Source organism: Varanus komodoensis, unplaced genomic scaffold, assembly GCF_004798865.1.
Source record: "Varanus komodoensis strain SLA01 unplaced genomic scaffold, ASM479886v1 scaffold7_3, whole genome shotgun sequence".
Lineage (NCBI taxonomy): Eukaryota > Metazoa > Chordata > Lepidosauria > Squamata > Varanidae > Varanus > Varanus komodoensis.
Window position 1 is genome coordinate 10,930,634 of NW_025336480.1, and position 12,184 is coordinate 10,942,817.

At 47.5% G+C, this 12,184-nt stretch overlaps 1 protein-coding gene across 2 annotated transcripts in view; it reads left to right on the forward strand.

Annotated features, from left to right (window-relative positions):
* The first annotated feature begins 6,311 nt into the window (after positions 1–6,311).
* Positions 6,312–12,184, forward strand: part of TCF7 (transcription factor 7) — a 139,248-nt gene continuing 133,375 nt past the window's right edge. For both annotated transcript variants that reach the window (XM_044454202.1, XM_044454200.1), the window contains exons 1-4: positions 6,312–6,410; positions 6,564–6,848; positions 6,988–7,054; positions 7,955–8,061. In XM_044454202.1, the coding sequence (XP_044310137.1) occupies positions 6,600–6,848; positions 6,988–7,054; positions 7,955–8,061 (423 nt within the window). In that variant the 5' untranslated portion in view covers positions 6,312–6,410; positions 6,564–6,599. The remainder of the gene's footprint in view (positions 6,411–6,563; positions 6,849–6,987; positions 7,055–7,954; positions 8,062–12,184) is intronic.

The following is a 12,184-nucleotide window of genomic DNA, read 5'->3' on the forward strand; positions in this document are numbered from 1 at the left end:
TATAATGAAGTAACATGAAAAGGAAACATACGAGAAATATTTGCTTGAGTTAAGATTTTCTCAAAAATTACTACTACTAAGAATTATTTGGTTTAATAATAATCTCCTCTCCTCCAGCATGGGGGAAAGTACTAAGAGAGATCAGCTTTCGAGTAATAAACGTCATCTTTGCAATCTCATTTTTTTCACTTAACAGAGCAATCATTGTACCTCCCAAAATACAGGATATCAGCAGGATAATTCAGTAATTTCAGATATTCCATAATGTTAGCAGGATTGTTCAGTGATCTCTCTCTCTCTCCTCTCTCTCTCTCCTCTCTCTCTGCATGTGTGTGTAAACTCATCTTTATTATTTTGTTTTTCTGGACATGCCCAAACCTGATCAGGATGTGTTGGACATGTCCAACTTGCCTGGAGGGCAACATGTCGGGGAAGGCTGCCTTATCCTGCCCTGCATGTTTCTGGCACCAACCGAAGACAGATTTGTCCTTCCAGACTTTGGATGGAATTGGTTTTGCTGCATCATATAAACTGTTATTTTTCCTTTGTTACTAGTGTCCCCTGTTTGTTTGTCTTGGTCTGTGTTGTGTGATTTTATAGTGTATTATTGGCTGCATCCCACTTCCAGATTTTTCTCATAATGAAAAGGGGCTAAACAATTCCTAAATAAATAAATATAATGCTACTACAGAAGCCTGGTCAGCAATGCTGTGCATCTTTCTAACATCTGAGGAAGAAAAAGGAGATCCACCATATAGAGATGAAGAAGCTGAAAATGGTTTCTCAGTGCATTGCACGCTTGACTGTATCTTTTCGGCATTACTGAAATAGAAGAGCTCCATTACCTTTGTAAGTCAAACAATGCAATGAAGATATTTGGTGCCAAACTTGTTCTTTGAGAGTTTTTCCATGCAAATCATACAAATCAACCTGTGACGTTCCCTGCAGATATGATCTGGCAATTGTGCCAAGTGCCTTGCTTAGCTTTGATGTTGCTCCAATAAGATAACCAAGGCTTGTTTTCCTTTTTTTAAAAAAAGTGCAACCATTTTTCTCTAAGACTGTTTATGTTATACATTAATAATATCACAAATGTGACTTTTGTGTCTAAAGGAATTGTCCCAGTCAACAGAATGAAACCCTACAGTCACCCTTTTCCACATTCAGATCTTAAGAAAGTCTTGAGCATTTGGTATTCTCCAAATACATTGTTTCCAAATTCTCCTGTTGAAACCAACAGGTCTTTTTACAAAACCATTGGATTAAGAGAATGTTATGAATGTAATCATTTATCCCTTGTTCTGATGTAATATTTCCAGAAATGTAACATTACCAAGTCAGATAATGCTGCCCTTCTGCAGCTCCAGAACATCTAGTGGCAGATAACATTCCAGCTATCTTTTCTTTTCTTTTTTTATTCCTTCCTTTTTTCTTTTTTATTTAGTTTATTTATTATTTAAAACGTTTCTATACTGACTTATCACTGACGTCTCAGGATGGTTCACAATAACAGCAATAAAATAATAAAAATATAAATAAAAATATAAAAATATTTGTTTCTTTTTAACACAAGCAGTTGTGGGAATACTCCAAGAAGTAGTCCTCCAGGATAGCATTGCTTACTCAAGCTGGCATATTGATTCAAGTTCCAAACTAATAAAGTGGACAACTTTGCTTGTTCTTGTTTCTTCATTTTCAGCCTTGTCACATGTCATCTTATGGCAGCAGGGTAGCTCCATCATACAATTAGAAATAAAACAGTACAAACAGTACGATCCTATGCAAGTCTGTTCAGAAGTAAGACCAACCATGCTGTACCCAAAGCTGAAATCCTATAAACATTTACATAGCAGCAGATCCCCCCCACCCCCAAATTCAGTAGGACTCAGTTCCAAGTAAACAACTTTAGGATTGCAGGGTGGGGGGCAGGTTCATCATAAGCATTGGACATCTTGTACAGGCACCTTGTGCAGGGTCCACGGGGGTGACCCATTCCTTTGATTACCTTCCTCCTTGGACCAACACTAGTCTTTTATTTATTTATTTATTTTTCGATTTATATCCTGCCTTTTTCCTACAAAGGGCTCAAGGCAGCTGACATCATTCTCCTCCTCCATCTTATCCCCACAACAACAACCCTGTGAGGAAAGTTGGGCTGAGAGGCTGTGACTGGCCCAAAGTCTCCCAGGTGGCTCCGTGGCCGAGCGGGGACTAGAACCCAGATCATCTGCGTCCCGGTCCCCTGCCCTTAACCACTACACCACATTTATTACACCATTTATTGCTCTCCTTTTCTGTGTCTTTTCATGTCTTTTCTAACATGCTACCCTCCAGATGTTTCCCATTAGCTAGCATTGGCCATGCTGGCTGGGAATGATGGGAGTTGCATTCCATTCTACCTGGAGGGCAACAGGTTATGTAAGGTTGACCTATACAATGAGTTTTTCTTTCTTTCTTCTTCTCCTCACAGACCACCCTTTTGATCCCCATCCACTGGTTCTTTTGTGCTGAACTATCTAGACAAACACCCCAGTTGCCCAAAGGTTGGCGTAGTCTTGCTTTCAGAAAACTTTCAAAAATCTTCCATGATAAATGTGTCTTATCAGCAACATACTTCCATCCTCAACCCCCATTTTGAAGCTAAGTGGATTAGGAATTGAAGCTCATTCAGATGCTTGTTTTATTTCATGCTGGCTTGCCAATAAGTCCCCTTTCCTGTATCTTGAGTCAGGATAAACATTTTGTAATTCAAGATCTACTGCACAAGGAGTCAAGGAAAGGATTTTAGATGCATGTTGGGTGCTTGACTACAAGGAACCTTGTCTTAAAGTGCTGTGTGTAGCATAGGTTGCGACAGATGCTTGAAGTCTTCCAAAATTCCTATAAAGTTTTGCTTTTTTTTTTTTTTAAAGGATTATTCAAGCTCCTTTCTCTTTTGTCTCAGTTTGAATATAAGTTGGCTTTATCAATATTACTGGGTCTTCAGTCTATTAGATCTGTGTCCACTAGTAATGCAGGGTAAAATATTTGCTCTGTTGGAAGATTATGTGATATTTGTATTCTAAGTCTCACCACAGTGGGTTTCTTTAAATAGAAGCTATACTTTACTCCTAAATTGCTTAAGGCAAAGGAAGCAGAGATGATGTTTATGAATGTTTAAATGCAAATGGAACTGAGAGTGAATGCTATGCTAGCTAACATCAAAGGCTCACCAAAGACTCTGCATTAATGAGCCTCTTTGTTTCCTGGATCACAGATTACAACAGGTTTCCAACTCATTGCCAAGGTTTTATCTCCATTTGGGAGGGCTGTAAATCTCAGGCGACCTCTTTTTCACATGCAAAGTAAGAGAATCATCTGAAAACGAGAGGGAGAAACAAAAAGAACTAAAGGGAGCAAATATTTCCAATTCTCTCCCTTCCTCGCTTCCCTTCGATCGCAGGCAAAACTGGGCGCGCAGCAGGAACATTGACAAACGGTATACCAATCGTCCTACTTCATCTGTCGAAGTGTTTATGTCTCATGATTTGTCTCTCGGACCCGGGAAAGGGGGAGCCAGGCCACCTCGCCAGGAGTCCAAGAAATGGGACTCCGCAGCTCCATTTTTTGCCGCCGGAAGTTCAGGAAGGCGGCAACCACTCGAATTCCCTGGAAGAACTCGGATCGCCACATCTACCCTCCTTATTCCCCTTTTCTTATTTTGGAAGGTCTTCTGTGTCCGAAGGGGTCGTGCATCCCATGAAAACTCTTGCTTTCTTGAGCAGAAGAGTTTCGACACCTTGGTTTGTTCCTGAGCTGCCAGAAAAATGAATGTGTTCCGCAGCAAAGCACGACCTTTTAGCAGAGCGGAGGTGCGGCAGGCGATTGAAGTGTCGAAAGCGACAATCACGCCCTGTGCCGAGTGTCACGAAGACTCACGTACGTGGACCCCCAGACGGAAGATGTGCGAGGCTTGGCACACAGCGGGGGGGGGGGCGGGGGGGACGCGACAGAGCAGGCGCGCTGCTGAGCAGTCCCAGGAGCGGTTCAGGGGAAACAAGGAGCACGAGAACGATCCGAAATCTCATTCTCCAGCCCAGCCCAGCCCCAAACCGCTCCGTGGCGCCCCCCATGGAGGTGTCAAGTGCTCGCAAACCGGCGGAGAAGAGGTTAATTCCTCGTTTCCTGACCCTCCGGGCATGGTAGAAAGCTGATAATTTGCAGAAATCCGGGTCTGGGTTTCTAAAGGGATCGCGAGATACCCGCTAGTTCAAGAAACCACATTCTAGACAGGGAGAGGGGAAGGCGAGGATCTTCTTGGAAATCCCGGGGAAGCGCCGCCGCGGAGCGAGCGCCCACATTTGCCGGCGGGGCTTCTGGAGGCTGGCGGACGCGTGCAGACGCCCCAAGCCCAGCCTGCTGGGCCCCGATTCTGGGAGCTCCCTTGAACTCAGTCTGCTGAACAGAAGGGGGGGGGGCTCACCAGCTTCATTACTATCATGCATCCCGAGCCCGTGCATGGTTTACTCGGAGTAAGACATGTACAAAGTGCAAGGAAACGGGCATAGACTCGCAGGCGTTGCTGGGGAGTATTAATCAGAAACTCAAAGCTGATTCTCTGTATCGCCTGACCAGTTTTGGTTTAGTCTAAAACCCATATTAGATTTAAAAGGAATCCTGTCTATTCATTACGAACATGCGATAAAGCCTCCAATTCTACTCGCACTTACTTGAATGTTGGCGTCATTGGAAGTAATCGCACTCCTAAGTTTAGGATCTGTTTGCCGGACAGGTGCGGTCCCAGCTAAAAGAGCAACGTCGAAAAAGTTGCCTTTTTAAAACCTCCGCAAGTCAAAAAATTCCGATTTTAGTTCATAGTCCCCTAAAACAGTCAGCCAGAAAGCCTGACAAACAGAATATTTGTGTGTTTCCTAGGAAGTAAGTCAGATGTACAGAGGAAAGCACCTCCGGTCCATGTATGGGGAACACAGCTTCGGTGCGCGATCCTAGACGTGCTTACCGAGAAAGAACCCGCGCTGTGTTCACTGGGACTTACTCTCTCGGGTGCACTTCGGATTGCAGCCTGTGAGACATCAGAGGGTGAACTCTGGAGGCATTTCATACACTTGATACGAATTTCGAAGTGATCGGGTTGGGGGGAGGGGGGCATTGGTCACCATCAGAACCAGTTCCATGAGACGGTTTTTATGAAGGATCAATACATGTTTTTCTGATTTAGGTTGACCAAGAACAAACTGGGCAAGTCTGTTCTGCCCTCATTGGATTCATTTAGGGTCTCGAGAAGATGCCATGTGCATTCGACAGTGTACAGTGACTCAGAAGCTGCTTCCACTGAGTCCAATGGGACTCAATCATCACACTGGGCACATCTGCACATTTAGTTCGTGCTCAATGCGTGTTTAGCCTCCCCTAGCCTGCTACCCCTCTGGCTGTTCATGGGCCATGACGGCTGGGGATGATGGGAGTTGAAGGCCACAATACCTGGAGGGTGCCAGATCGGTGCAGGTTCCGAGGGAACAGAGGAAGCTGCTCTACACAAGGTCCATCTCATCTAATAGTGCAGACAGCCCAGGTCTGCGTTACGGTAGCGGCATATACACCCGTTAAGGAAATACACGAATGAATGAGATGCTTGGCACTGCGTGGCAGCGGCCTTCAGCCGGGGACAGGACCTGCGGCCTGCGACGTGGCGAGCGGGGGTCCCGCCGCCGAGCCCCGGCCCTTCGCGGCTGGACCTGGCCGCGGCGGCGCGGCGCCTGCCCTTCCCTGCCGCGGCAGATGCCTGGGAAGCGCTTCCTCCGCCGGCCCAGCCCGCCCCTCGGGGCAGAGCGCGGCGCCCCGGCCGCCCGTCGGGGCATCCCTGCCCGCGCGCGGGAGGAGCCGGGCGCTGTCTCTTTAAGGCAGGAGAGGTGGCGGAGGAGACGAAAAAAAAGGAAAGAAAGAGGCTCCCGACCCCTCCCCGCCGCTGTCAATCAGCCGGCGGCGGCTTTGAAGTCGAGAGCCTTCGGCTGGGGCGCTCTGGGGCGCTCTTCGCGGCTCGCGCGCTCTCCGGCGCTCGCTCGCTCGCTCCTCTCCGCTCCGCTCCGCTCCTGCCCGCGCGGGCGCTCCGTGCCTTCCCAGCAGAGCCCGCTGGCGCTCCCGCCGCCGCCGCCGCCGCCTTCTCGCCCGAGCTGGGCTGGTTGCTACTTAGTCAAACTTTCCTGGGGCTGGGAGGGAGAGACAGACAACGAGACACTGTGGGAGAGGCAGGCAGGCAGGCAGGCAGGCAGGCAGGCAGGCAGGCAGGCGGGTGGATTGCTGCCTCGGTCCCTCCGATTGTCTTTTCCTCCCGCTGCGGTTGCCTGCGAACTCCTTCCTTCCCAAGTTAAACTGGAAAAGTGGGACAATCTCCTCGTGGCGCGGTGAGACCGGTAACTAGATCGCCAAACATCTCCCTCCCTCCCTCCTCCCCCGCCTCCCCCCCCCCGCCCTTCCCCCCCCCCCCCCCCCCCCCCCCCCCCCGCCTTTCCCCTCCTCCCCCCCCCCCACTTAAATCCCTACTCTCCTTCCTCGCGCCAACGCAGAACTTCGCTCGCTCCTCGCGTGGCTCCGGGAAGAAAATGCCCCAGCTCAGCAGCGGCGGTGGCGACGATCTGGGAGCCAACGACGAGATGATCGCCTTTAAGGACGAGGGCGAGCAAGAGGAGAAGATCCAGGCCAACGTCTTCACCGAGGGCGATCTGGCTGACCTCAAGTCCTCCCTGGTGAACGAGTCCGAAAGCACCACCGGCGGCGGCGGCGGCGGCGGCGGCAACCAGCCCTCTGGCGCGGCGAGCAGAGCCGCGGCGGCTGCAGAATCCCACTCCGAGGTGAGAGACCGAGCCCGCCGCCCGCCGCCGCTTGCAGTTCGTTTTCCCTGCTGATTACGGGGATGAGTTCAAACTTTAAAAAAAAAAAAAAACCAAATAACCCCTGACCCCCCCTTTTCTTTTTTCGCTTTCCGCACAGGCAATCAGGCGCCTGCAAGATCCTCAAAGGGTCTATCCAGAGAAACTCCCGGATCACATGGAGGATGGTCAGTTTCGGAATCCATTCATTCTTCCTTAATTTTATCCCCCCGCCGCCTCTCCTCGACGCCCACCCTTTTTCATGCTAAACTGGCGAGAGCACTGCTGGGGGGCGGAGAGGGGTTGATGTTGACAGCGCTGGTAGTCGGGGAAGGAAGCTTCCGTGCCCTTCTGCTAAATCAAAGCAGGCAAAACACACACACACCCGAGGAAGAGGGACTTTGATTTGCCGGTGGGAGCCCTTCTCCGCTGAGCTAGGACGGCCCAGCCGATTGAAACCTAATAAGTATCAACAATCTCCTCCCTTCTCCGCCCCCCAATGCTCATGATTTGAAAGGTGATTAAAAGAATGGTTTATACCAGGATGGAGAGAAAGAAGAGAGACCTGGGCAGGAGGCAAAGGTCGCTCCTCCCGCTCCTGGCGCAGCTCTGGCTCTGAAGCAGGTCAGGTCCGGGCCTGGATGGGAGACTCACCTGGGAACCCCCGGAGGAGGGGCAGGCTGGGGCCAGATACCTGGAGCAGCCTCCGTGCAAGCACCTCTCCCTGCTTAAGCACAGCTTTAAGAACGGGCTGCTGTGCTGCTGGATCAAGAGCAGTGCAGGTAGAGGGGTAAACAACACCACACACAACTGGGATACCAGACCGCCTTCCTTTTGCTTAAGGTATATGCGGCTGCTTTGGTACCGTCCAGCAAGGTGGGACTTTGGGTTGAGATGCGCTTGTGACAGTGTCGTGTTTCAGACGGAGGAACGATAAAGCAAAAAAAGAGATGCACATGGCCAGGCAGTGTTTCCCCTTGAGAGGTGCTGCTCTGTAAGAATAAAGGGATGCACCTTGTTTTACAGCAAGGACAAGTGCAACACACCGGGCACTGGAAGACCGTAATGCTCAGCTTTTCTTTTAACAGGTCTAAAGCATCAGGACCCAGGGATGTACAAAGGATCTGCTTACTCTGGATACCCGTTCCTCATGCTGTCCGACCCTTACCTGCCAAATGGGTCCATGTCACCTCTGGTGAGTTTACTCCCCTTTTGCTACATAATGTTGCCTAACATTTCAAATAATCGTCATGTTTGTAGTAGACTAGTACAGAGCGTGCAGAGGGCTTGACCCCCATAACTGGAAGATTATGGTTTAGACCCACAGTTGACCTGCTGCTGACTCCCTCCATGGCCAGAACGAACTGGGGCCCAGCAGAGTCTTCTTGCTGGAGGGCGGAGTAGCGATTTCTCCGATTCTTCCCCCTCTTGCTGCCCCACAACATCTCACACCCAGTTCTGGACAGATTCCAAGCTCTCCAGAGTGGATATCTAGGGACACAGGGGGCTGCAGAGGGGTTAAGTTAATCTCCTGAAACTTATCTATTAAAATAAAATAGGAAAGTATAAAAAGATGTTGCAAGCAAACACAACTAGACTGACCTAATTAAGAATGATGATTTATTTCTTGAAAATATCAATTTTAGTTTCCTCCATCTGGTTCAGGCTTTTTGTTTCTATTGAAATTAGAGTGTCTTGAGGTTAATGGGGCTTGTATATTGCCATGTAAAAATGCATAGGATTGGAGCATTAAATATCTGTTTTCATTCAGGCATGCATGGGTAGAGAGGCTGGAGTGACGTACTTTCAAGGGCTTTTACAGTATAATTCTTAAGCATGTTTATTTAAAAGTAAATCCCACTGTACTTGATGGGATGTACTCCCTTGTACACATATTTAGGATTATTTCCCCCCTTCATTCCCTTTGAACAATAACATCAGCTCTGAGATTATTTCAAGAAGGCAAACATTTTGTTGGAAAGGGATTTTCATACTGATGGACCTAGTTTGTTCCTTGCAAGAGTCCAGTGACAAGCTAGAAATGGTTTTAGTCTTTGCAAAGTAAGATTTCTGAATATGGGCACGCAATGCACTTCACTGTAGTACTTTGCATACACTTAACAATTTGTTTTACACAAAAATATCATCAAAAGCACACTTTCCTTATATTGGCAATGTGGGGAAGCTACTGTAGCTAATTACCGGAATCCTCCAGCAGACAAAGGGAAGCTCTGCCCTCTTACGTTCCTTATGTTTGATCTATAATTGTGTTTTGGAACTCTACTATGGATAGTGGTAACTGAAAAGTTACAAAGGGACCCAATATTTCATACTTGCTTTTTATCATCTTTGGTATCATTTAAAACAGATCTGAAAATTAGTATTTTCCTATTAAGTCATAGGGATTGCAAAACAAAATGCACACAGTAAAGACATATTAATAAGCTAGTTCCAATTAAAAACCGATGGCACTTTCAGTATGCTGTGAAACTCTCTTGCACATGGCAACAATTTGCATTTGTATGCATCCTCTAAGATTATTATAATACTGTAGGCATCAGGCTGTGGTCCCAGACCCACTCATTGGAAAGTGGGGCCTGCATATATCAAAAGGGCGTTTGGAGTTGGTGTGTTTGAGGTTGGTGTGTTTGGAGCTTCTACACTGCAGGAAGATGGTTGCAGTTGAGTTTTGAGTTTGACTTTTTCCTGTAGTAAACACAGAGTGGGGGGGGGGGAGTGAAATTAATTTTTAAAAGTTTCTTTTCCTGCCTATTGTTTTACTGATTATAAAGCTTCCCGTGTAATGATTAAACAGCATCGCCTTTTGCATGTTCTGATCTTGATAAAGCCGCTTCCAATTGTTATACCTAAGAGGGATGCCAGCACTAAATTTTAAACTGTTGTGCGGTGCAGTCCTATGTATATTTACTTGAAGTAAGTCCTATTGTATGTGGTATCACTTACTTCCAGGTAAGTGGATGTAGAATTAGAGCCTCATTTACTTGGGGGAGTCCTACTGTTCACAGTAGGAATTGCTTCCATGTTGTTACAGAAAGGATTGTGCTGTTCAGCCCAATTTTGTGCCTTTGAACTATAATGTGATTGCACTTGGTATGAGAACAGGCTCCAGATTGTGTTGCTCTTTTGCTCCCTGGATCCTATTTAAGGAGCCTGCAGGCAGGACCCAAATTGCTAGCACCACATAACCATTTTGCCGGAATATTGTGTGCTCTTCTCATACAACGAACGAGGAGAATGTGCAAGTGAGAAAACAATGGCAGTCCATTAGGTTGGTGTTTTTGTTTGGTTTAATTGAACATGCAGTCGGCACTGCCGGATCTTAAAGTTATAAATAGACAGCTAGTTTGTCGGACAGCTGATGTCAGAGAGAGGTGTGAGTCTGCTCAGCAATGCTTTAGATAAAACAACCCTTTGAAAGATAGAAAAGACAAAACACGGGGGCAGGATTTTAAATGACTTAGAGAAAACGGTGGAAACTATGGGAGGTAGCAAACATAACTATTGAAGGTGGACTCTCTGAGAAAGAGACAGTGGACAGAGGGAGGCCAGCGTACATCCCAGGGTGAAGACCAGACCCTTCTGGATCAGACCCAAGGTCTGTCCAGTGCTGCATCCTGTTTCTTGCCGGAGGCCTCCAGCAAGCCACAAGCGGCTCACGAAGGGCCTGGTTTGTCCCACAGCTGAAGAATAATGCCTGGACAATGCGCTCTTGGCTAATGCATGTTGCTGGACCTTGTCACACCACCATTTCCTTTTAAGACCATCTCAGCCATTGTCTGTACTTGGTCTTGTGGCAGCGAGTTCCACGTTCAAATGCTGTGCACAGAGGGGAACGCTTCATCTCCATCCCATTTCTCTGCCCCTCACACACTCTATAATGCCTTCCGTCAGCTGCTGACTCTCAGCCTGGCCCTCTTCACAGGGCTGTTGTGCAAAGGTGGAGGATTGTGCCTTGCGGGGAAAAGGGGAGATATAAATGTAATACACAGTTAGAATAAATAAATGTCCCCCACCCCCAACTAGGAAACTAAAAACACACCACTCTTTCTCCATAAGGAACGAACGACAGCCCCTGGTTCATGTATGCCCCTCAATGGGGAGCACAAGCAAGTGGGTGGCATTGCATCTCATCTAACCAGGTCCTTCAGGATCTGGTTAGCCACTATGGGACCAAAATGCTGACTGAGAAAGGCTGTTGGTCCAATCCAGAAAGCTGCTCTTATGTTTTGATCATTTCATTTCTTTTCTGTGCATTCCCCAGTTCTGTGATAGCAGTTTTGAAATGGCAGTGTAAGTGTGTGTGTGCGTGAGTGTGTTTTAAAATTTTTTAAGAGAGATTCCAGGCAGTTCCTTTCCAACAAGGATCAAAGTGTGCTTTGCTGTGAACGTAACTAAATGCAGTTATTAATTTAAAAAAAACTTATTCAGACAAAGACAGAAAATTGCCACTGCAAGTTATAAGAACAATGGGGGGATGTCTGTGAATGAAAATAACAGCCTGTACTACTAGCAGAGTGAGGTGAGAATAACTAGGAAAGTTAATGCTGCGCTCCGTCTCCAAACCCTAAAGAATAATAAATAATGGGAGCTGGAAACCAAATGGAATCTGAAATAGAATTTGGGTTCACTTTACATGAAAACAAGAGCAGAGAGCTCAGAGCATATATATATATATATATATATATATATATATATATATAGCGATTTATATCCTGCCTTTTTCCTACAAAGGGCTCAAGGCAGCTTGCATCATTCTCCTCCTCCATCTTATCCCCACAACAACAACCCTGTGAGGTAGGCTGGGCTGAGAGTCTGTGACTGGCCCAAAGTCACCCAGTCGGCTCCATGGCTGAGCGGGGACTAGAACCCAGATCCTCTGAGTCCCAGTCCCAGGCTCTTAACCACTACGCCACACTTACTGGGCCTGAACCAGGAAACAGCAGCAGTATTCTGCTGCCATGTTGAGATTCGTGTGCGTGCACCAAACCCGATTCAGAAGCAAGCAGTGCTGCCCGGACTGTTGATGCCGTTCTTACTGGTTCCGTGGGCAACGACATCGGACTGAGGCCAGCCCCTGCGTCTCCCCGCTTCTCCCTCTGAACACATGGCAGGCACCTGTGCAACGGATTGCACGGGTCATTAGTGGCACAGGTACACTGCGCATGCCATGATTGGTGCATGATGGGGCAGCCTTCCCCCTGCTCAGGAACCTTTTGCCTTTTACTCTGGGGCTGGTCCGCACTTAAATCAACTTGTCTGCTCCTAGGCTATTGATTGTAATGCAGACAAAGCTGGAG